Raw genomic sequence first — 26,177 nt, forward strand, 5'->3', positions numbered from 1 at the left:
ATCAGAAAAGCCTTAAGTGTTGGGAGTATCATACTTGCAAAGACAAAAGAAAAATATCCGTTTTTACTTGTATGCGTGCGTGCGTGCGTGCGTGCGTGTGTGCGTGTGTGTGTATGTGCGTGTGTGCGTGTGTGTGCATGTATATGCCATTGAAATCGCTTGTGTATGCACATGTCTAGGCCAGAGGTCTCCCTAAAATGTCTCTCTCTATCACCATCCACCATATTTTTTGACACAAGGTGTCTAACTGAAAATGCCACTCACAGTTTCAAATAGATGGACTGAGATTCATCTACTGCTAGGGTTCGAGGCAGTCAGTCACATTCCACATTTATAATCCTGGGGATCTGAATTCAGTTTCTCATGCACAGCAAGTACTTTACCCTCTAAGCCATGTCCCCAGCTCAATTATACTGTCTGACAAGATTTAACTTTATCATGAAATATATAAAGTTATAGTTATGGTTATAACTTCTAAGCCCACTTTTGAGACAATATCTACCAAGAATTTGAGTCTAAGAACTTAGAAGCTACTTGTCAATCATTTTTTTTTTTTTGGTTTTTTTTTTCGGAGCTGGGGACCGAACCCAGGGCCTTGGGCTTCCTAGGCAAGCGCTCTTCCACTGAGCTAAATCCCCAACCCCGTCAATCGTTCTTTTATGAAAAAGTATCACTCGTGAAAAGAAAGTATAACTCATTTAGCTTGCACTTTTAGCAGGATGGTTTTCCTTCATTCAGACATCACACTATGAAAGAAATGCCATTCACTCACATAGGACGTCAAGGTAATAGATCAACAATATTGGTTATTGTTACTTAAGCAGGCCATGCTTACATGCAAACTAGGGCACTCATGGATTCTTACTAAACGGTAAATGGTAAGCGTACATGACTTTTTAAGGCAAGATCCATTTATCCCAAGCTACATAGTAGGAAATGGCCTCTAACTCCTGCTCTTTCTGCCTCCCATCTCATTGCTGATATCACAGATATACGTCACCAGATCTGTTCTATGAGTTGCTCAGGATAAAACTTAGGGCTTGCTTCATGATGGGAAAGTGCTATACTTAATGTGCTGTATCCCAGGCACAAATAACTTCATAATTATCAAAGTAGCTTTAATGTTGCAGATCCTTAGACTGAATCTTGCAGGCCTCCAGTGAGCAGTACACTACATTTTAAGGACCATTATCCCAGGATAACCTAGGGTTACCAGTGAGCTTGTGTTGAGAGCAACTTTCTTTTGAGACATATTAGATGTGCTCACTGGTTTTGTCTGTCAACTTGACACAAGCTGGAGTTATCACAGAGGAAGGAGCCTCCCTGGAGGAAATGCCTCTGTGAGTTCCAGATGTAAGGCATTTTCTCAATTAGTTCAAGGGCCCATTGTGGGTGTTGGCATTCCAGGGCTGGTAGTCTTAGGTCCTATATGAAAGCAACCTGAGAAAGCCAGGGGAAGCAAGCCAGTGAGCAACATCCCTCCATGGCCTCTGCATCAGCTCCTGCTTCCTGACCTACTTGAATTCCAGTTCTGACTTCCTTTGGTGATGAACAGCAGTGTGGTAATGTAAGCTGAATAAACCCTCTCCTCCCCAACTTGCTTCTTGGTTGTGATGTTTGTGCAGGAATAGAAACACTGACTAAGACGTTAGATTTGAAGATGTCTAAACAAAATATTTCCTGGAGTGTAAATAGCTATAGGTAACTTACATGGTGTGACACTGAATGTAATAATTAAGCCATTGGTTTCAGATAATGTTAACTATAAAATCCTCATCAGTCATTTGTACAATAATCAAGTAGAGTGTCCTTTTGACTGAAATAAAGTTCAATTGCACATCAAGATGAAAAGTAAAGCAATCAAAATAGTTATGAGAGTCCAAGACCCCACAGAAAATCATAAGTACTTGAAGAAGACAAAGACCTTAACTCTACAATGTTGTGTGACCTTGTGTAGAAGTGTATCTGCTAGGCTGTAAGTGTCCATTAAATTGAATAATTCATTAGCAAATAGATTAATAAGCATTAAAAGAATAATCTTGAATTCATGACAATTGACAGCAAACAGAAAAAATTAATAATAATAATCATAACCATAACCATAACAATAATAAATAGTGCTCCAACCATGATGACATAAGAGAAATGGCAAAGGAGGAAACGGTAAACCACAGGCTTCAGGGGCCATCTAAATGGAACCCAAGGTGCCAAACTTAGTGCATTATTTGTTTTCCTGGTTGTGAGAAAGGTGCTCCAGCTCAGTCAGAAGGGGGTTTGACCACGGCGTCTGAGAACAGTGGTGTTGGAGCACCTGTGGGCGTGTGGTGTGGTTTTCCATCACGAGGTCTGGTCTGAGTGGCATGCCCATGGCTGAGGTAGGAATATCTCCTTCTTTAGAGTTCACATCGCAAAGACTAGATCTCATATTACAAAGACTGGCACTGACTTTTAATTATTTTTATTGCCTCTTTGGAATATAGAGGGGCCAGGTGTGCACAGCTGTAATTCCACCCCTGGGAGGAGCCAAGAGGGTCAGGAGTATAAAGGCAGCCTGGGGACACAGCTTGTTAGAGGTCAACCTAGGCTATAGGAGGCCGTGTCCCATAAAGGAATTAATGAGGGTGAGGGAGAGAGGAAGGGAAGAGCAAAAAGAGGAAGGGGGGGAGGGACAGGCAGAGGGAGGGAGGGATGGGCAGATGAAAGAACTGAGGCATGGTTTTTTTAAACCTGGCTTGCTGTTACTAAAGCTTAGACCCTATCAATCACTTCCAAACTTTAAAGAAGATCCAGGATGAAAACATAGAAAACATTTTAATAAAGGCCACTTAAAGAAATAGAGAAATAATGGTCCTAGAATTTTCTGACAATAATATCTTTTCTGTTGTCCACCTTGATTTCAGATCCAGTTGAAAATAGCATAGGAAGATTTTCTGCCTTGAGTTTGTCAAAACTAAGTATTTAAGTTCTGAAAGAATCCCAAATGTGAGTTTCTAAGTCAAACCTGACCATGTACACTTCATCCTGTAGATGACAAGAGATAAGAGTAGAAGTTATGTGGTCCTGTACCAAGTCAAGTATAGCATTCCACGGTCCCTTGATTCTTCTACTGACAAATTCTGTTTATAACACAAACAAGTTAACTCTCCAAGTTTTAGATGAGTTTCTTTCTAGTCTTTAAAAATATAGCTTGTCCCCCATATTTCTTCAAACTATAGACTGTTGGCAAATGGCTCAAGATTAAAAATCAAAGTCCCCCCTTTCTGAAACTGTAACCCAGGCAACTTAGTTTCTTCACACTTCTGTCTTGGAAAGAATGACCCACCCCAAGTGCTTTGAGATTCCCTTCATCCAAGAAGCCATTCCCCTTTTGTTTCCTTGTGCTAAGCAGTGTCTTTCGCTCTGTCTTGTGTTTGAATCCTATATCCGTCCAATCTAATCCCAGAGACAAGGCTTTGAGTTCTTTGGTGACAATGCCAGAGTTTTCTCATTTCTGTGCCTGATGTCAGAGCACTGGGTGAGACACAGGAAGCACTCAATTTTTTTCACATGAATTAAAAAGTCAGGAAAATCAAGTAATAAACATTAATTCGCCATGGTCTACTATGTGCCAGAGGAGTACAGTAATGGCTTTCATGGATCCTTTTTTCTTATCGTTTTACTTGTTTGCTTGCTTGAAGAAGTGGCAGCCACTAAATCCAGATTCACATATTATTTCATTTAACCTTCATGAATTTCCTTTTACAGGTATTATTGTTCTCACCTTACAGGTAAGAAAATTGAGACTGAGAGACAAAAAGAAAAAGAAATCGCTTATTTCCAACTCAATTTACAACCAGGTAAAGAGAAAAAAAGTTATGTTTGCCAGAATAGCAAAAACAGTTCTGATAGTTCATAATAGCAGCACTTCAAGCAAATCCAAAGAAAAGAAAAATATTTCTTTAGGAAGAATTTGTAGATGCCTTCACATCTTGCCTGGACTAGCAAGGGTAAGATCATGCCAAAACTTAAGGCAAATGCTTTCCAAGAAGCTACAGCTGTTACTCTGACAGCCACAGGTCCTGCTCTAGTCTCAGGCAGACTCATCTGATTAGCAAAATAGGCTATAGCATGTAACATATGCTATTTACTGACCCTTAATTAGGAGTCCAGACACTTTCGTGGAATATTTTCCATGGATTTATTCATTCAGCATCCCCAACATCTCATAATAATCCAGATATTTCACAAAACACAAAGCTTAAAAGAAAGAGTCATACAACCCTAACAGAGAAATATGTGACTTTTAAGTGACCAGGACAAGGAGTCTGGTGCACATTCAGCCTGCTCCGAGCCAACTCATAATGACATAGTACATGGGCTCAAGCTATAGAGCACTTTATTCAATTCAAAAAGCCGAAATCTTAGGTGAAGTGAATTAAGTTCTCAAGTTACAAAAGGACGTGGAACAATCAATGCCATTCAAAAACCGAAGCAAACAGGGAGCTATCACGGAATATAACAAAAGAAAATCCCATGGGATCCACAGCCGGTTTTGAAGCTCTGCGCTTCTAACAGTCCCATCTCAAGAACGAATATAAAGGGATACATTGCTGCCACACCTACTCCAGCCCTGTTTGTTTTTTGCTTTTTAACACAAGCCTTTTCCATCTTCTCTTTCCTGTTGCTTTTTTTTTTTTAATCAGTTGCTATCCTCGCCGGATAAACAGACCCTGACAACTTAGCCCCGTGGTGCTGTATCATTGTGATGATGAGGGTGGTGGTGATGAAAGCGATGGCCATGACAAATACCCACAACTATGAGGATAACTACACCAACAATCCAAAAGGATCACTCACTTGAGTAAATACTTGGTGCTTTAGAAAGAACAATGAATGGGTTTACCATAATCCTCATTGACATTGAGCTGCTAAGTCTCTAGAATGAAAGCAATGAGGGAAGTCACCAAGAAACATGAGGATTTCCCTCCACACATATATGCAAATATTCTGGACTTGATTCAAATCCCTGAGAGAAGCACTCACATAAATACCCTTCTGTGCCACCACTGTCTCACCATAGCATGTGCGAGCATGGTGCCAGGTCTGAAGGTCCTTCTGTTCCTCACCCTGCATCTCTTGCAGGATGTGAAAAGCTCCAAGGTCCATCTCAACAACAATGGATACGAGGGTGTGGTCATTGCAATTAACCCCAGTGTACCAGAGGATGAAAGACTCATCCCAAGCTTAAAGGTAAGAAGGGTTTTTATTACCTGTGTATTTTCAGGTCAATAATTCTGTTGACTGCGCATCTGAACTTACACACACAGTTACACACTCACACACACAATTACACACTCACATACAGTTAAACACATGGTTACACACTCACACACAGCTACACACTCACAGTTACACACACAATTACATAGTCACACGGTTGCACACTCAAACACAGTTACACACACACACTTACTCACACATTGTTACACACACACAGTTGCACAGTCACATACAGTTGCACGGTCACACAGTTATACACACAGTTACACATGGTTACACACTCACACAGTTACATACACCACAGTTACACACTCACACACAGTTAGACACACTGTTATACACTCACACACAGTTGCACACTCACACACAGTTACACACACAATTATACACACAGATACACACTCAGAGATAGTTACATACGCCACAGTTACACACACATACACAGTTACACACACACGGTTACACACTCACACACAGTTTTACACTCCTAAGGACTCTTTGACCATCTCCATTATGTCTTCAGGATTATCTAGGGTCAAGATGAGAACCTGCTTAGCTTTATATTTTATCATACATTAAAATCAGTTAATTTATTAACTAGGTAAGGTGATAGACTTCAGAGCAGTGGGGAAGACTTCTCATACTTTATCTTAATAATGGTTCGCACAGTCTGTACAGCAGATGAATGCAGAAGCTCCCGCAGCTTGTCCTGTGCACTCCGCCAGCTGCTCCTACACACTCAGCTTTGGAAAACCGAAAACTCTTACCTCTCCTACCTTAAAGGAAAACTTAAACAGTTTTTGAAGTTGATTTGTTTCTAATTTTACTTGTTCCAATATAATAAAAGGTTTTATAGCACATAGTGCTTTAATACGCACTCTATTCTTAGATCCTCTCAGTATCACTAAGATATGACTAAGGGGAAAGACTCTAAATATTATGTAAATAAGAATATTAAGAGAATTACAGTCCTAAAATCAATGCCCAAAATGAAATTAACTGTCCCTACATATTTTTTTTACCACTTGGTAAAACTTGGTCTGTTACTATATTTGATGTTAATAAGAAATGTTTACTACATTTATTTTGAGTTCTCTCTTCTCTAAGTATAGTGTGCTTATTAATGACAAAGTTAACATCAAATATAACAATATACCAAACATTAAAAGTTTGTGACTGAGGGCTTAAAAATATAAGATTAAGAAAGCGAGAAGACTGCCATTCGAGAACGGTGCTCTGTGCACAGCACAGTAGCTCTCAGGATGTGCTCGGTCAAAGCAAACATAGAACAAATCCAAGGAGCTTAGCTACCCTCCATTCTCTGAGCCCTGAGCAGGCCACCTCTGTGCACTCGCAGGAGTGTCTTTTCTTCTTCATTTTCAGCATATGTGCTTCCTCCTTGTGTCCCCAGCAACTCTGCTTCTCGCACTCCGTCCTCTGTACAGGCTAAGTGTCTTGGGCGTTCCGGGGTGCTTTCTGGTGCAGAAAATCATGAATTATCTTCCCGTGCTCTCTGCTGCTGGTAGCGCTTTGGATTCCTTGCTGTTCCTCACAATGCTGGTTAGCATCTGCACCCACATCAGCCCCGCTTCATAAAAACAAAACCGAGAGCTCTTGCTTGTTTGTCAAAATGGCACAAAAGAGGGAGCGCAGCCATTTTGATTGACCTCGCTCCCTTGCCCGCCTTTTCCAAGGATGGTTAGAATCTTACCCAGGCCAAGAGATGCAGCAACAGGAGGAGAACAACCCGCTTCCTACATATCGTTCATTGGCACTCCAAGCTGCAGAAAAGTTCCACAGTTTTTGCCTGTCCAACAGAGATGGCTCGGTGCAGTGCTTATCTGCTGTCCTCATCAACATTAGGAGCTGGGCTATTGGCCACGATGCCTCTACTCAACTCCGCCCCTCCACCGTAAGCCAGGGCGCTGACTGTAGATTTAGACTCTTACCCTTCCCTCTCATTTTCTGAGCATCTCCCACAGCCTTCCGATCCTAATTACTTTTAAAACTGACCCAACCTCTTCATTCCTATCTCCAGCCTACACTGCTGACCACAAGGGGAATCAGGTAAAAATAGATGTGAATTTGGGCACACGAAGAGAAACATACAGACTTGAGACTTGGTAAAAATCATTCTGTTTGACGGAAAGGAGCTCCAATTTGCTTCTAGTTTGTGTACGTACTTCAATGCTAATTTTGTTGTGTGACATTATTACAACAATGCACTTCTCATTTTGTCAGGAAATGGTAACTCAAGCCTCCACTTACCTGTTTGAAGCCACCGGGAGAAGATTTTACTTCAGGAACGTGAGCATTCTAGTTCCCATAACCTGGAAGTCAAAAACTGAGTACTTAACACCGAAACAAGAATCATATGACCAAGTAGGTGTCACATCTATCTGCTAGCCTCTTCCTGTCGCCTTTATAGATGAGTACTTGTACCTTGTGGTGAATGCTAATGCTGTAGGGAATGAAACTAGTAACATAGCTTTTACCAGTTAAGTGAGACAGACCTTGTTTGCAAAATCTCTGGATTCTAAGGCTCCTGGCATCTGACTGGGTTTGTTCTGCATTTTAGGCAGACGTCATAGTTGCCGATCCTCATCTGAAATATGGAGACGATCCCTACACCCTTCAATATGGGCAGTGTGGGGACAGAGGACGGTACATACATTTCACTCCAAACTTCCTGCTCATTGATAACTTGAGTATCTATGGACCCCGAGGTACAAATAGCTACTTTATCCTTCTTATTTCCACTGGGGAAAAGCAAACCACTAACATTAATGTGGATTTCTAAGACTTGGAAAAGTAAGCATTAGATAATATCTTCATTAAGAAATATGCTATTTTTTTAGAATATGCTAATTATAGCCAACCTGTTGTATATACAGATTTAATAGTTACATGAGTCATGAGACAGTGTTGTTCTCTTTCACCATTTATGAACTAATGAGAAACATTCATTTCTAGAATTCTCTAGTTCAGGCTAACAGATGAGCAAGAAATTTAAACAGGAGGGATCCATATTGAACTGTTTTAACAAGATTTATAGGTGATAATCTTCTCTCTCAGGCAGAGTCTTTGTCCATGAGTGGGCCCATCTCCGGTGGGGAGTATTTGATGAGTACAACAAAGAACGTCCCTTCTACCTATCGAGAAAGAATGTTGTCGAAGCAACAAGGTATCCCCGTGTGAACTACTCTGATGCTACAACTTCTTATTTACTGCCCTTCAGCTTTCTGTATTGGGTGGTTGAGGACAATCTGGGGGTTGATCTATTCAAGCTCTATGTGTGAACTGGTAGGACATTTAATTTGACTTTTAAATTAAAGGTAGTAGGAAACATTTAGAATATTGTTTTCAAGTATTGGGAACAATAGCAATTGGTGTCTTGAGGAAGTGACTCTGTGAGAGAATGTCAATTTGATGAAAGAGGATCCTGTCCCCTCTGCAGTGCGTGCTCTGTGGAACTGCCTGGAGCTGTGCACCTAAACTCAGCTGTGAGCATCCCTGGCCTCCGACTCCCACGTTCACACCACAAAACCATCCCTTGCCTAGACAAGGCCTCTTCAACCTTTAGTTATTTCTCCTCTTAATCTTTCTGCCCCTCCCGTTTGAGGTTAGATGCCATGAAGAGAATTCCAGAGAGCATGCGTGGGACTTGTGCACACATTTTACTAAGCAGCTTATCTTGAAGACAGTCCCAGAGAGCGTGCGTGGGCCTGGCACATAACCAGCTTATCTTGTTGTTTTGTTTTCTCCCAATAGAGTTTAAGATCCTTGAGTGAGTGAGTGAGTGAGTGAGTGAGTTAGTGAGTGAGTGAGTTAGTTTTTAGTTTAATTTAATTTTGTTTTTGTAATTCTCAACATAAAATTCTCAAACTAAACAGTTATCAAGTGATAAATATTTGTACCATTAAACAAATGAAGGAGTTTCCTTATGATCAGTAATAAAAAGATATATACATATGTATATATGTGTGTATATATATATATACATATATATATATATGTTAAAACAAGCCCCTAAAGCCCAATTCATTGGGCTCCTGCTCTGTGTCCAGAAACTTTGAGTCTTTCCACGTGTAAGTTAAGCTTTGGGGCCAACCTCTTTTGAAAAGAAATCTCCGTTATCCTTACAATACATCAGATTTATGAAATGAATTAATGTCATGAAGTATGAGTAAGAAGACAGACAGACAGGCAGACAGGCAGGCAGGCAGGCAGGTAGGTTTGGGGGTTTGTTGTTTTGTTTTGTTTTGCTTTGGTTTTTGAGAATCCTTTGAACCTCACTCCTCCATTCTCCGACAGGGATTTAGCAATTATCTTGGTCATGAAGCCCAATGGTTTGATGCATATATTTTTTTCCAGCTCTTCATTTAGTCTAGCTCACTCATTATAAAAACGTAGGCTGCAAATTACTATACATTTACAACCTTGTAATGTATACATGGAAATTTAAGGGGATATTAATCATATTTTGATTTTCCTGTCCTCAGTAAAAATCTAATTCCTCTGCAAATCTTATCTAATTGAATCTTTGTAATACCCGTGTAAGTTTGATATTTATCAAATTATCTGTAGCCCACAGACAAAATAGATTTGTTGATCATATTAGGAAGCCAATGGATTTTAAAACCATACACTGAAAATGCAGGGGTTTTTTTTGGGGGGGGGTTGTTTGGGTGTTATTGTTGTTTTCCTAAAACCAAGGTTTGTAGAGGTAAACATTGTGCCTACTCTTGTCAAAATGAAATATTTGGTGCATGACCAAGAGGATGTGTCACTGAGGAAAAAACTTCAGGACAGGAGAGAGTGAGGGAAGCTTCAAAACTGGGGCTGAGGGTGTAGCTTTATGACAGAAACTAGCCTAGCATGTGCAGCCCCTGGGCCCAACAGCTAGCACCACCAACGGTAATCCAACTCTATTATTGTAGGTGTTCCACCGACATCACTGGCACCAATGTGGTCCATGAGTGTCAGGGAGGCAGTTGCGTGACAAGGAAATGCCGGCGAGATTCAAAGACAGGACTACCGGAACCCAAGTGTACATTTATCCCAAACAAATCCCAGACAGCCAGGGCCTCCATAATGTTCCTGCAAAGTCTCGATTCTGTAAGTACTTCCCATTTCTCTCACAATGGAACCTTTGCACAGAGTTAAGCAGTGAAGCTTTATATCCACAAAGCAGAAGAAAATGACCCACTGAACCGATTAGAGGCTACCTTCTACAGGTAGGGTCGGGATGTGTCTGGAGAGAATCCTATCCCTTCTAGCCCATTGTCTGCAAAGGTAGCACTGTACCCTTCTTACTTGAGTCACATAACATCTTAGAGTCTTCTCCTCACTAGTGTCTGTTGGGCTGGTGTGCAGATCGGCAACCTCACATCAGTCCACTCCCCGGTGGTTCCTCACACCAGCCTAACGGAACCCACAGTGGAGCTTCCTGGCGACAGTCCAGGTCTACTGTCTTCCCGCTAAGGTTCACCAAGCCATTATAAAATGCTAATCTTTGGGAAGTCCAGATGGTCCTGTCTCCACAGAACAGATATAAGAGTCTAAGTTCTCAAAGACAATGGTGTAGATACGTAGTTTGAGGGGTACCAACAGATGTGTTAGAGTTGATGGATTTGACACAGAAACCTAATGTGTGTTTCCAAGACATCGTTGGCACAACACTGCTAAATCTGATGTTTAGTTCCCTCACTTTAAAAATGGCAATTAAAATACATGCTCTCCGTTGTTATCCCTATGTTTATGGGGTCTAATAGAAACAAGTTTAAATCCAGTGCTGATGCAAGGTAGGTACAAATGAAGCCTTAAATTTCTAATTTTAAAATTTACATTTTGAAAATATGGAGTCATCTCTTTCTCTCAGTAAGTCCAATCGTTTAAATTTTTAATTTTTACTTGACACATAATAAATTTATGGGATAAATGTGACATTTCAATAGACAGACATAATGCCTAATGCTGAAATAGGACTAATTAGCATATTCATTACCTCAAAGATTTATGCTCTTTCTTGTGGTAAGAACATTCAAAATCCTCTCATCGTGCTATTTTCAAGCACAAATGACTGTTAACTAAAGTCACTCTATTCTGCTATTAAACACTAGAATATATTCCAGCAATCTACCTATAATTTTATACTATTAATCAACCTCTCTGTGTCCTCCTCACTTGGATTCCCAGTTGCCGATGACCAGCATTCTACTCTACTTCTATTACACCGGTTTTCTTAGCCTCAGTGTATTTGTGAGATCACAAAGCATTTATTTTCTTGTGCTCCAATTATATCACTTAGCACAGTGTTCTCTGGGCTCACTCACATTGGGGCACACAATAGTGCTTTGTTCTTATTTATGAGTGAAAAATACCTGAGTGTGGGTAACTACCTCTTATTAGTCCACTCGTCCACTGACGGACACTTAGGTTGGGCTTACACTTTGAACACCGTGACTAACATGGATGTGCAGTTGATGTGGTTGCTGGATATCTGTACAACATATATAGATATGGACAGAGAGAGAGAGATAGAAATAGAGTTAGAGGTTGCTTGGTCATATAGTGTTTCTACTTTTTAGTGTTTACAAACTCCCATTTTATTTTCCCCAGCATGCTAACTCAGACTCCTACCACGCATGAACATTCCCCGTTTTAGGGACCTCTCTAGCATTTTCCTTTTGTCTATTTAGCCCTCTGACTGGCGTGAGACTAGACCTCACTGTGGCTTTGGCTTGCACTTCCTTGATGGTTGGTGGTGAGGAGCTCTTTTCCGCCTACTTTCCAGTCAGTCACTTAGATGTATTTTCTTGAGAAACATCTATTTACACCATCCGACTATTTTAAATCTTGTTATTTCTGGGAAGATTTTGCTGCTAAATTCTTTGAGTTCCTTATAAATTGGTAAGTCTCTTGTCGTGAACCATCTGCAAGTGTTTCCTGCCATGGTGAAGGTTGTCTATTTACTGTTGGTGACTTCTTTTGCTACTCTCCAGTCTTATATTATATAAGCATACTGTGTTTACCTTACAAACATGTGTGCAAATGTAAGAATATCTTAGATGAGAATATTTTAAATGTTTTAAAAACAAAACAAAGTTGCATCTCTAAATGATAAGACCAGCTTAATTGAAAAGAAGCAGTCCCTCGTATACTAACACACGAGCAACAAACACTACCCCGGTCATAAAAAAAAAGTTTCTGATGGAATTAAAAATTGTTGTGGCACCTAGACAATGAGGAAAGTTTGAAGTTTTCTTCTGAAATGTGTGAAGTAGACAACGTTTTAAATGGACCCTTCTTCTAGAAATATCTGACGTGAGCAAGGATAGTTCACTTGGACTGGCTGAGCCTGGATCAACAAAATATTCAGCATCCAAGCAGACCAGAAATTACCTGACACAAGAGGATCATCAGATCCACACACTGCCTGTCCTCAACCACACACCGCCGGGCATTTGACCATCAGGATACAACCGCTGCCTATTTGGGACACAAGCAGTAAGGAAAGGCACGGAAGCATATTACACAGGACATTGTTCAGAGAGAAGCACTGTGTTTTAACCAAACATCTTATCCCACATAGGACGAACTTCTAATTATCACGCTATAGATTAAATATATGACATACCGAGCCCAGAACATAACCTCAAGCTCTGGACATGGACAGCACACAATACTGAATATTCCCCCTCCGCTCCTTCCAGCCCATAGACAGAATTCTCTCCATTTTAAGTTCAGTGCTGTGTTAGGAACTGACACCAAATAAATAATTAAAAATAATTTTCCTAGAGAAGCGTTCTAGGGAGAGCAGTAGAAGTACTGAGGCAGAATTAAAGCCAAGTAGGAAGAGACACGGGTGTATGAATCAGAGTCATACGAAAGGGCCGAGGAAGATGGCTTCCGAGTGGATGTGCTTTTTAGCTGGGATTGGGAAATGAGTCTGAATTTGGCGAAGCGGTAAGAGAGAAAGAATTCGAGGCAATGAGACAGACTGACAGCAACTAGAGCCACCGGGCAGAGTTGCTACCTGCAACGCCAAGGTGAGAATTGTCTAAAGATTTCCATTGCTGTCGGAAAGATTCTAATACTTGTTAGAATAATTTGGGGAGAATAGAAGCTTGTAATAAAATGGCGTTTTTCATAGTTTGTACAAAATCACCATTAGGGTGAGTGAGAATTCGGGTGAAAGTTTCTGGTGCACTCTAGAGATGGACGACATTCTATGGTGGAATCAAGAAATGCATGCTGAACAAGAGGCAGGAAATGGGGCTGAACCCGCAAAGCTACAAAGCTAGGGTGTTGGGTTTTTCTCCTCTCTACTTTGGACGAATGGTGAGGTAGCTGCTTAATTCCCCCAGAAATATAGCAATACAATTGTGAAGGCAGAGATGGGATGGGATGGGATGGGATGGGATGGGATGGGATGGGGTGGGATGGGATGGGATGGGGTGGGGTGGGTGGGATGGGATGGGATGGGACTGGATGGGATGGGTGAGGCTGGGAGGTCAGCTGGGAGCCCCGGAAATAGGCAGGGGAGGGACTTGATTCAAAGACAACGGCAGGGGGAAGAGGGGACAGTGTGACAGGCATCACCTCACAGCTGGAAGGATGTGAAGAAAGCCTTTGTTTGCATCCATATTTTCTCCCCACCCAATAGAACCTCATTCGGGAGATTTGAACCTGCACCATGTCAGAAACAAAGCTCTTACAGTGTGTGAGAAATGCAGATGTAATCAGCTAGTGTTGAGTCTGAGCTTAACACTGCAAACATGGCAGGAGGGGGCGCTAAAGGAAATGACTTAAAAACCGTTTCTGTGGGTTGACGGTAAGGAGTTTCCTTCCTGGATTCTGGGGTAGTTTATAAGGACACTTTCCCATCTTTCTCCAGGTTTTCAAAACCTGGAGGATTTTTGAGGTTTCAAGTAATAAAAGCATCCACTGGCGGAATTATTAGCTGCAATTCATCACTTGGAGAAATAACTGCATCTCTTACACGTTTATTATCTTCCAAGGGTGCTGTTCATGTGTCAAAACTCGTAGGCACTGATAGCAAGCTAGACTGTTAGGGTGTCTGTCCTCAAGTTTCTGGGCTCACTGTGGAGATGCACAGCACACACAGTAAAAGATGGCCACCTCTCCCATTCTGCTTTTAGGGGACAGAAATGACCAGAAACCACACACTCTTCTCTTACATTTAATTCAGGATACTGGGTCCTGGAGAAGTGTGGTCGAGTAAGCAAGAAGGTAGCGTAACCACACGCACGGCCACACTCTGCACTGACAATCTAACTTTAAAACCTCCAAACAGCGTTGGTCACAGCATTGACAGCGCTGCCCGCTTTCACATCCATGTAAAATGGACGACAAAGCATCTAACATGAAGTAATTCTTGTCAGGAGGCAAGTCCTGTTCAGGATGCACGTGGTGGCTAACTTTATATTTGGAAAAGAAAAAAAAGACGATCTGCTCTATATTACATCAAGTTTTAATTGGTTTTTTTTTTCAGGTGGTTGAATTTTGCACAGAAAAAACCCATAATACGGAAGCCCCAAACCTACAAAACAAAATATGCAATGGCAGAAGCACGTGGGACGTAATCAAGGAGTCCGCTGACTTTCAGCATGCCCCTCCCATGAGAGGAACAGAAGCCCCTCCTCCACCCACGTTTTCCTTGCTCAAGTCCAGACAGCGAGTGGTCTGCTTGGTGCTCGATAAATCCGGAAGCATGAGCTCAGTAAGGCACTATATGCTGAATTTCTTAAATTGAGTATTTAAGCTAAATACAGGATTATAATTTAATTTTATTTTAGCTCTAATAAACTAACAGAGGTGTTTATGCCAATGAAACACTGAAATAAATGGGGTTGTAACTTTTGGTTCTAACTAGGAAAAGTTTAACTGCGCACAGAGCGAGAAATGAAGTCAGATGTGACAGTGCCTACCTATAGACTTAACCACTCCGAGGATGAGACAGCAAGCCTCAGTTGGTTTTAGGCCAACCTGGGCAATCTAGCAAGATCTCATCTCAAAAAAGAGTAAGGAAAGAAACAAACAAAAATTATCCGTGGTGCCACCATTGACCATATCACATCATTCTGTTTTGCTGCTGCTGCTGCTGCTGCTGCTTCTTTCTTCTTCTTCTTCTTCTTCTTCTTCTTCTTCTTCTTCTTCTTCTTCTTCTTCTTCTTCTTCTTCTTCCTTCCTCCTCCTCCTCATCTTCCTCTTCTTCCTCCTCCTCCTCCTCCTCTTCCTTCTTCTTCTTCTCCTTCTTCTTCTTCTTCTTCTTCTAGTAGTAGTTAGTAGTAGTAGTAGTAGTAGTAGTAGTAGTAGTAGTAGTAGTAGTAGTAGTAGTAGTAGTAGTAGTAGTACCAGTATAGAATAGAGTTTATTTTAAGGCATGGGATGGAGAGTTGAGCAAGTAGAGACAGAGAAAAGCGGGGGGGGGGAGAAAAGGAGAGGAGAGGAGAGGAGAGGGAGAGGAGAGGAGAGGAGAGGAGAGGAGAGGAGAGGAGAGAAGTAGAGGGTCGAGGCCAGCCAGGAACACATGGAGAGAGAGAGGAGGAAGGGGAATGGGGAGAGAAGGGGCAGAGGGAGTAAAAGCCCTTTTCTGTTTCTTAATGTTTACTCTTTTCTTCAAAACCTTGATTATATTTTGTATGTTTTTATAACCCAATCTTTTACATAATGTGCCTTTAAAAAGATTCTGTGAAACATTTCAATAATTACATCATATTATTATTGAATCAGCAAGCACAGGGCCTGCACGGGTCTGCATCAGGTCCTCAGCATATACAGTTACAGCTTAGTATTTTGATGGGACTCCTGACTGTGAGAGCACGTGGGTCTCTGACTCTTGTGCCTGCTCCTGGGTCTCCTCCTCCTGTTGGGTAGCCATGTCCAGCTTCAGTGTGCTAATTTTTGCTTCATCTCATTATATTTTATTTGGTCATCTTTTGTTGTCTCTTGGAAGCCTACTCTTTTCTAATGAGAGACAGAAAGGGAGGGGAGTGGAGGAGAGATGGGGGAGGGAATCTATAATCAGGATACATCGTATAAGGGGAAAAAATCTATTCTCAATGAAGGAGAAAAACGGAAAAACAGAAAATAATTGTTATATTTAATAATTATGTCATATGTTTGTACTATAATTTAGTCAATTCCCTATAGTTGGACATTTTTGACACTTTTCTACTTGGTATTTACCAAAAAAAAATACATTTTAAAAATATTTCATTCAGAGAAAATATTAGATTGTTATATAAAAAGATAAGACTTTTATGAATATAGATAGCAGTCTTAGGATTTATTTATGTTATTTTGTGTGTGAGTGCATTGCCTGAATTATGTGTATGCGTCACTTGAGTGTCTCGGACTGCGAAGGCTGAAGGAGGACTCAGGTCCTCTGCAAGTGGAGGTGCGGACAGTCGTGAGCCTCATCTGGGCTCTGGAAACTGAACCGGAATCTTTTTCAAGAACAGAAAAGAGCACCTAACCGCTAGAGCTAACTCTCAAACCTCCAAACTGAAGAAGATATGCCTTAAAAATATACTAATCAATTATCATCAAGATCTATGGCCCTTGGTGATTTTTGCCTTTCACTAGTATGATAAAATTTAAAAAGACTCCAGAGTTGTTCTCATATATACATGTGTGTGTGCACGCGAATGCATGTGTACACGTGTGTATGTGTGTGTACACGTGTGTATGTATGTGTGTATCTGTGAGTGCATTGCGTGTGCTCAAGTGTGTAATTCTTTATGTTTTTCTTTAAACAGGGAGACCCCATCACTCGTCTCACCCTAATGAACCAAGCAGCAGAGCTGTACTTAATTCAAATCCTTGAGAAGGAATCCTTGGTCGGCCTGGTCACGTTTGATAGCATTGCTATAGTCCAAAATAACCTCATAAGAATGACCAACGACAGCTCCTACCTAGAGATCAGTGCAAAGCTTCCCCAAGAAGCTGCTGGCGGAACTTCAATTTGCAACGGACTCAGAAAAGGATTCGAGGTTAAGGAAATGAATTACTATCCCTTGCCATTGACCACTTCTTTCACTTTCAGCCAGGGTCGTGAGTTCACGGGTTCCTCGTTTACTAATAGTCTAACCTGATGGAGACCAATCATCTGCGCAGAGAAGAAAGTAACCTTTGCCATTCTCCGCAGCCCCCGGTCGCCTGGTGGAACATCCAGGGCTAAGTGGCACTGGGGTGTGCACACGCAAGGGGAGGTCAGTGATTGAATAGCGAAATCTGAGTGAGGAGTCTCTCTGGCACCACCATGAGTAGAATGCAATGCCATTGAGAAAAACTGAAAGGAGGCTGTGGGTTCCATCTGATACTGTGGGTACCCAAATTCCTGGCCCACCAAATTGACACTTAAAATCGCAGAGCTCGGTGCGGTCCTCAGGCAGCCAAGGACCAAGCATGAAGAGCATGGATGGAAGTTAATATGGATGGAAGTTTAACGGTGCTAAAATTATAAACTACAACATTAGGAGCGCTTGTTTGGTGATGTGGCCAACTGCGTGTTGGTAAATCTTGATTTTCACGGTTTCCCACCTAAGCTAGCCTCCGCTTCAGTCCACACATCATCAAATACTGAGACCAAATAGGAAGTCACCCCTTAGACTAGTCTTCTTGCCTCTAAGGAGTCACTGCTACTCTGAACATGTTGGCCTTAGAAGCACGCGATCCCAGCCACATTCTGCTCTAAACGCTTTGGGGTAAATCAACTCGGTCAGTTTCGTCAACCCCAGCCTGGCCCTGAAGGCTCGCTTACCCACCAGCTTTTCCTGGGGAGTCCATGCGAGCCCGGCCACACTGCTCGATGGCCGTGACCGCCTGGGTCGCTTGCCTATCCCCAAGTACACACTAGGACATTAAGAGAAGATGTTTACTAACTTTGTATAGGACTGCCGTGACTCACGCATGCATTGGAAGACCAAGTTTATCAAGACTCTGGCTTTCAAAACTGGTACATTACCCCCGGTTCCACAGGCCAGCTCAGCCGGGAATGATAACGCAGTTAGCTCACCCTGAGCAGAAGCCTAAGGACTCTTCCACGACTAAAGCAGTTTGTTCTTACTTTTTCTTTTGTTCAGAAATTACTCTTCTGTGATTAATAATGTGCCTTTCCCCCTTCAGGCAATTACCTCCAGTAAGCAGAGTACTTCCGGTTCTGAGATTGTATTGCTAACAGATGGGGAAGATGATCAAATAAGTTCATGCTTTGAGGAGGTCAAACACAGCGGTGCCGTCATTCACACCATCGCCCTGGGGCCTGACGCTGCCCGAGAACTGGAGACTCTGTCGAACATGACAGGTACAACTTCAGAACAGAGTTTGGATAGAAAATGTTCTGTCGTCTTTCTGTTGAACATGATCTTTCTCCATAAACTGAAAACTGCTCAAAAATTTCCCTGTCTTAAAGTCAATCATTGTTTCTTGCTCCTTGGGTTCTTTTCCCCTCCCCTCCGCTCTTCCGTAGACCAAGGTCTCATGGCACTTATCTGTTGTCACCGTTTTTTCTTCACCTAATTTCAACCGGCGCCGATAATCATAGCCTTATTTCTCTATGGCTTCCCAACGGCATCCAAAATTATTCCTCGGTTTAAAAATACCATTTGATTTGACAGAAAATCTTCAGGCATCCAGATTTTACAGAACAAATGGGAACCCAGAGACTGTACATGATTCGCCGAAGAGTCCTGACTACCACTCAGAACTCACCCCACCAAGTAGTATTTCATCACAGCCTGACATATTCTAAGCCTGACCACACAAGCCCCCATGTGGCTACTTCACTAGTCTTCCAGGCGGGCTTTCTGCCACCTAGCAGTTACATAAGTGTGTAATGAATGCCATATTTTAGGCAATTGGTTCTCTGCAATCTATTCTTTCTTAGCTTCTTGCATGCACGCAACCTCTCTCTTCCCTTTAATGTCCCCATTATCTATTTTTACTTCCCTCCACTCTAAACAGTCAGGGTCTTGTTATCCTTGATGTGGTTTTGATCCAACCAGAAAATAAGCCACACACCTAGAAGAGCTGGCTTAAATCTCACGGTTGTGTTATTAATTATATCACGGAATCCAGGGGTTGCTACAGTAACCTGCACTCTCTCCTGGTGACTGATTAATCTAACCAACAACTGAAGTTCTTCAGGTTTCCCTTGGTTCTTACCACACTGACTTTGAGCAAGTAATTCCTCCCTGGGACCCTGAGGACCTTGAAAAGTAATCTTTGGGGGGTGCAACTGAAGTCCTCGACAACCGGTTCAGAGTACACAGAGTAAACAGGATTTCCCCACTTAAAATGTCCCTTTAGGAGGGCGTCGCTTTTATGCCAGTGAAGGCATCAACGGCCTGATCGACGCTTTCAGTGGGATTTCATCCAAAAGTGGCAGCCTGTCCCAGCAGGCTCTGCAGGTCAGCAAAACCCTTTGTTTTCTCACTGTCTTGCTGTCTCAATGAATGCACATCACCCTAGTTATTAGCTCCCTAGCTGGCTTAGTTAGGGTTTTACTGCTGTGAAGAAACACCATGGATATCAAGGAAAAGTTGACATCGGGGCTGGCTTACAGTTTCAGAGGTTCAGTCCATCATCATCATGGTGGAAACATCCTGCACACAGGCAGACATGGTGCTGGAAAGGTAGCTGAGAGTTCTACGCCTTGATCTGCAGGCATCAGAAGGATGCCACCCTGGGCTTGGCTTGAGCATAAGAGACCCCAAAGCCCACCAGCCATGCTTTCTCCAGGAAGGCCACACCTCCTATTAGTGCCTCTCCCTATGGCCAAGCACGCAAACATGAGTCTATGGGGACCTCACCTATTAAAACCACCACACTAACCTCAAAATGGCTCCATCGTGTAGAAGAAACACTGCCCTATTGAATTTGGTTTTCCATGGCCTTGTCTCCTGCAGTCCTTTATTCCTTAGATTATTTTCAATCTTTATAATTTTTATAGGTTTAGTTTCAGCTATTTCATTTATTCCTAACATGTTGTTTTTACCAAAAAGTTGTTTCAACTGAAAAGAATTTTGAAATTCAGAATTACGCTGAACTACCTAAACTTTAAAATTCCATAGTAACAACACCTAGGCTTTCTGCATCTTATTTAAAATTTCTGTGACAGTTGGAAAGCAAAGCCCTGGAGATTAAGGAGAAGGAATGGCTAAGTGGCACAGTTCCTGTGGACAGTACCGTCGGCAACGACACGTTCTTTGTTGTCACCTGGACAGTACAAAAGCCAGAAATTATCCTTCAAGATCCGAAAGGGAAAAACTACAGGACCTCGGATTTCCAGGAAGATAAGCTAAATATCTTCTCTGTTCGCCTTCAGATCCCAGGCATCGCCGAGGTAGGTCTACTCTGTCGTTTCCGTCGGTCATCAACTTAGGTTAGAAAGTAAAGACATCGGCCATGTTTCCAGTCCTGAAGCAGCAACAGATCTTAAAAGTGAGCTTCATGGGATACAGAAGGGTTCACACCCACATCATCAGTTTATAAAATCAGATGTTAAAAGTCGTTATTTAGACCAGGGCAATAGCTCGACGGTTCACCAGCTTAGCTTGCAGGGGCCCTGGCTCTAATCCCAGTATCACCAAAGCTCTCACTCTTTTTACACATCTAAGCAATTACATATATGTACATATACATACACACACAGATAGATAGATAGATAGATAGATAGATAGATAGATAGATAGATAGATAGATATCCTATGCACAGAGGAGGAAAACATTAGCAAAGCTCTTACAGAGAAATTTTTTTTCAGACAGGAACTTGGACTTACAGCCTCTTCAATAAGGGGGTCAAACCTCAGTTGCTAACTGTGACAGTGACCACTCGAGCCAGAAGTTCCACCACACAGCCCCTCATGGCCACCACTCACATGAGTCAGAGCGCAGCCCAGTACCCTAGCCCGATGATTGTGTATGCACGGGTCAGCCAAGGGTTTTTGCCTGTTCTGGGAGCCAATGTCACAGCCGTCATAGAATCTGAAACTGGACATCAAGTCACCCTGGAGCTCTGGGACAACGGGGCAGGTAATGGAGTCTGTATCCACACCAGAAGACTTAAAATCATTCCACTGGGTTCTGTCTCAGTGTTCCCCTGAACACTTAAAAACTGTATTCCAAAGTGAATGGAATCTAGCTGCAATGCGTTAAACCTTTGCCCAGCTGTCAGGTTTTACCTGAACCACAGAGGGAACTCGAGGACCGTTTTCCTCACTTCCAGTGTCAGTGTTTTAATCCACTTTGTTACCTTTATATTTTCTTATTTTGATGAGTTTCTTATATGGAATAAGAACAGCTGTTACTGTCTCACCGAGCACCACCAAAAAAGACTGAACACCTACTGTGCGTTCTTCCAAAACCACAGGATTATCATGTGACCAAGACAAACTTCAAAGCAAAACAGTGTGACTAGAATTCCTGTGCTTGAAACTGTGCCACTCTAAGGCGACCACTGCCATCCCCTGTGCTCACAGGTACAGCTCTCGTTTTCCCCTTACCAGACGACTAACTCTTACATTTCAATGCCAAGGTGCGGATACACTCAGAAATGATGGCATCTACTCAAGATATTTCACGGAGTTTCATGGAAACGGCAGATACAGCTTAAAAGTCAGTGCCCAGGCAAGAAAAAACATCACGAAACTAAATCTGAAACAAAAGAATAAGGCTCTCTATATACCTGGCTACGTTGAAAATGGTTAGTAACAGTCAAACGGAAATGTCTGGTTTAGGTGGGGAGGGGAACACCCATCTAGAAGGGGAGGGGGAGGGACTAGGGGGATGTTGGCCTGGAAACCGGGAAAGGGAATAACATTTGAAATGAAAATAAGAAATATCCAATTTAATAAAGATGGAGAAAATATAGCAAAGATTAAAAGCATAACGGAGTCCGTCATCGATATGTTCCAGTCAAATCCAGGCTATGGGTCCATTCTGCATGTTACTACCCGCCTCAATTCATTCCACATACATGTTAAACACTTCCGTGAAGTAAGCTCTGTGCTAGATGCTGACGCTACAAATACGGATAAGACACAGTTCTTGTCCTCAAAAAAATTTACAGGCGAGTATGGATAAAGATGGGTTAAAATGCAGCTTAACTAAAATGTCACGTCCCCTCGCCCACTTCAAAAGGACGCTAAAACAAGCTTTTCCTTCATGAAAACGAACTTTTCAATATCTGCACTGACTATCTGCGAGATCATGTTACAAGGACATGACAGCATAAAAGTTACAATATATTTGTTTTTGTTTGTTTGTTACGGGGATGTAGATCAAATTATACTGAACCCACCCAGACCGGAAGTCCCAGAAGAAGCTACAGAAGCTGCAGTGGAAGACTTCAGCAGACTAACCTCTGGAGAGTCGTTTACTGTGTCCGGAGCGCCCCCTGATGGCGTCCACGCTCATGTGTTCCCACCCAGTAAAGTCACAGACCTGGAGGCTGAGTTTAAAGGTGATCATATTCACCTTACGTGGACGGCCCCTGGCAAGGTTCTCGATAAAGGAAGAGGTGAGTTTGATACTGAGTTTTTAAATGTTCTGAAAGAAACCCCATTATGTTTCATTTTTCTAAAGCTTCTCCAATGTCTTATTTATGGGTAACATTTGTGGAATAAGTAACAGTAACCCCATTATTCATTTACATTTAAATATAAAGCCTGACACCAGGAAAGATACAATCTGACCCAAATTATTCCTGTTTTTAATAACTTAAAAGTCCAATTTTTTCAGATTGTCTTTTATCAAATTGCCTGTTTGAATTTGAACTATTTTTTAATTAACTGAGAAGATGAAATAACATCATTCTCTTGTATCCTTTTGTCCCAAACAAGGGTAATTTTCTAAGTATTTCTGTCTTTGCTCAATTTTATTCAATTATTGTTGAGCCTACAAACACTGTCAGAGTTTCTGGAACCAGGTTGGCTCTTAGAAGTCAACGAAGTACAAAATACACCAGGTAAACAGATAACTGCAGACAGGCAGACAGAGATAGATAGATAGATAGATAGATAGATAGATAGATAGATAGATAGATAGATAGATAGATAGATAGGTAGATAGATAGATAGATAGATAGGATAGATAGGATAGATAGATAGTGGATAGATGCATAGATGATTGGTAGACAGACAGACAGATCCACCTAAATGAAAAACAAGGCCTGTATGAATAATTGTGGAATGGACAGGACTTACCCATGGAGAAGCTCAATGTTATTAGAGGATTTAATTAAGGAAGAAAAAAACAGTTATTTACCTCAGAGTTTAAATATCTCCAACATTACCTAAAAACATTTAAAAAAATTAAAGTCTTCATACCAAGTAAGGGTTATAAATATTTTATCCTTGCAGTTCATAAGACGCTTTATGTCCATTTCTGATAGATTTCCAAAAATCTGTGTGGAATGTGGTACTCCCGCAGGCGTCTTCCTTTCTTTTCTTGATAAAACAGTGGTTTCAGCAGCTGGCCTTCCCGTCATGCATTGATTACACATGCACTACACGGTTCTAAACACTTTCTACTCATTACCATTCACAAATATCACGTGCAGAATCCCGGCAGTCAAAAGCTTCCTGTTAGATTAATAAAATGACTAAATCTGTGCTTCACACTTTAAATAACGGAGATCAGAAAGACAACAGTGTAGACCAAGGTGCTCGCCGAGGTGGGAAGAGGCCCTGAGCCGGCGCTTAGTGCTCTTTCAGCAGCTGGGACCTGTGACTCCTGCCCTCCCGTCCTCCCCGTAACTGTGCTTCTCTGAGTGCTCCCCATCGCTCCTTCTTTCAACTTAGTTAAAGGAAAGAAAACAGAAGATACTTACGGTTTTGCTCCACATGAACACTATGCGTCCCTTGTTCTAATTTACAACAGAGTTCTGCTCTTTCTGTATCTTTCTATAAAGAAGCCTGGACTCTGGGTGGAAGGCTGGTAACATACGACGCTGAAGTAAGCATTCCTGTGGCACTGAAACTGGACACTTTGATTTTCAATAACGGTATGCTTGCTTTTAAAGTCCGCGAGATGGGATAACCAGACACAAACGGTATCTGGGCTCTCAGTCTAAAGCCCGCATGCGCTGCCCGGAACTCCCACACAGGCGCTGTGCAGAGGCAGACACCCATCCTCACGACTCTAACCAGCGTGGTGTCTCTCTCTTCCAGCGCATAGATACGTCATCAGAATGAGCAGGCATCCTCCTGGTCTCCAAGATTTTAACGACGCTACTTTAGTGAATACTTCCGGTCTGATACCTAAAGAGGCCGGCTCAGAAGAAACATTTAAATTCAAACCAGCAAGTTTTAAAATAGAAAACGGCACCCAGATCTACATTGCAATTCAGGCCGAAAATGAAGCCGGTCTCACCTCTGAGGTCTCCAACATCGCACAGGCTGTCAAGTTTATTCCTCCACAGGAACCCAGCAACCCTAATCTGGGTAACAAAATGCCTGTACCCAGTTTGACAATTTTGGTATTTGTTGCAACTTTATTCATATTTTAAGCTAGAAACTTGCAGTAGAGCTAAAATTCCATCTTTGAATTGAAATTTACTCTCCTCATTGTCTATAACTCTTTGTAACATAAAAGGGAATGTTCAATACTGTCAATTTCCTATCTAAGTCTATTAAAATTATAAGTTGCTATATGTCGATCAGAGTATTTCCTTAATCTACCTTTGGGAAGGATGAGTTAAGCTGAACAAGTCATTTTCTACATATATATATCTAAAAGCTATTGTGGAAAATATAACATGTAATTTTATAAAAATAATTACACAAGGAAACAGAATACAAAGCCCAGGAGGAGAAAATGATGTCTATTTTCATTATTAACCAGCGAAAAGAAAAGCACAAACTAATTTCCAGACAGCATTGGGAAACAACAGACAGAGGAGAAAAAGCAGTGCTCTGTAGACAATGAGTACACGTGGTGATTTCAAATTGAAATCCAACTTGACAGAGCAATCTTAAAATGAATATTTATAGTGAAAGAACTATCTAGCTAGCCTTTGGATTATAAAATCTTTTCATGAAGATCCTGAAGACGTGGCAGTGCATAACTGTGACTGCAGCAATTGGGCGACAAGGTAGGAGGTTTATAAATCAGCCTAAGCTACATAGCCCAGTTTTGGGCTAGCCTGAGCTACATCGCATGATACTGGCTCCAGAAAAAAAAGAAAAAATTTTAAAGTCTGCTAAGGCATTATTACACGTTCTCTGTGATTTTTTTAAATGAGAAAGCGAAAGAAAAACAGGCAGAATCCATAAGTCAGCAAATGGCTTTAACATATTAATCTCTGTTCTGTTACTCAACAGAACACTGGAGAATGGGTAATGTATGGAGGTAGGGTTTTGAAGGCTCAGAGGATTAAGGTGGAGTGAATTTTGGGTTCTGACAAGGACACCAAGAATTTCTTGATACAGATCAAGGGCAAGCAGGAGCCTGTGAAGAAGCATTCACTCAGGATATCCACCTTCACAGTAGCTGACTCCTGTAAGAATGGCTCTGGCTTTGTGGTCACTCTGAAGAGCAGTCATCTCCCAGCATAAGTTCAAGAAGGGCTTTAGAGAAATAGGCCATATTCAAACCATACCAAAAGCCTGGCAGCAGATGAGTATTGTCTAACATTTACACAAGACAGAGAGTCTTCTTGTCAGACAAAATCTACCCAAAAAGTCCAAGTTCTCTCGAATCTTGGACTGAGAACTACTGTTTACACGGAAAAAAAAAAAAAAAAAAAGAACTGCTCTCGAGTGATTTCTGAAATTACGCTCCGCTATCCTTCTGGAGTGTATCATGTGTCACATGTAACTTGCAGTTTGACTGAAGGCTTGGCTCTAATGACCTAAGCCTTCGATGTCAGCCCTTGGGAGGCGGAGGCA

At 41.7% G+C, this 26,177-nt stretch overlaps 1 protein-coding gene across 1 annotated transcript; it reads left to right on the forward strand.

Annotated features, from left to right (window-relative positions):
• Positions 1-5,057: 5,057 nt before the first annotated feature.
• Positions 5,058-24,944, forward strand: LOC116895293 (calcium-activated chloride channel regulator 3A-1-like). Its single transcript, XM_032896605.1, has 14 exons — positions 5,058-5,229; positions 7,501-7,641; positions 7,838-7,985; positions 8,335-8,443; positions 10,200-10,377; positions 14,777-15,004; positions 17,046-17,279; positions 18,415-18,592; positions 19,597-19,697; positions 20,408-20,632; positions 21,051-21,321; positions 21,824-21,991; positions 22,568-22,807; positions 24,459-24,944. Exons 1-14 carry the CDS (start codon positions 5,071-5,073, stop codon positions 24,794-24,796), a joined length of 2,718 nt encoding a protein of 905 aa, XP_032752496.1. The 5' UTR covers positions 5,058-5,070; the 3' UTR covers positions 24,797-24,944.
• Positions 24,945-26,177: the final 1,233 nt, after the last annotated feature.

This window comes from Rattus rattus, chromosome 3 (assembly GCF_011064425.1).
Source record: "Rattus rattus isolate New Zealand chromosome 3, Rrattus_CSIRO_v1, whole genome shotgun sequence".
Taxonomy (NCBI): Eukaryota; Metazoa; Chordata; class Mammalia; order Rodentia; family Muridae; genus Rattus; species Rattus rattus.

What these genes read in the sequence shown, in the direction of transcription:
- LOC116895293 (XM_032896605.1), top strand. Translation starts at nt 5,071, where the DNA reads ATGGTGCCAGGTCTGAAGGTCCTTCTGTTCCTCACCCTGCATCTCTTG. An exon ending in GACTCAGAAAAGGATTCGAG is followed by an intron (nt 17,280 to 18,414) that starts GTTAAGGAAATG and finishes TTCCCCCTTCAG; the next exon opens with GCAATTACCTCCAGTAAGCA. An exon ending in AGATCCCAGGCATCGCCGAG is followed by an intron (nt 20,633 to 21,050) that starts GTAGGTCTACTC and finishes ATTTTTTTTCAG; the next exon opens with ACAGGAACTTGGACTTACAG.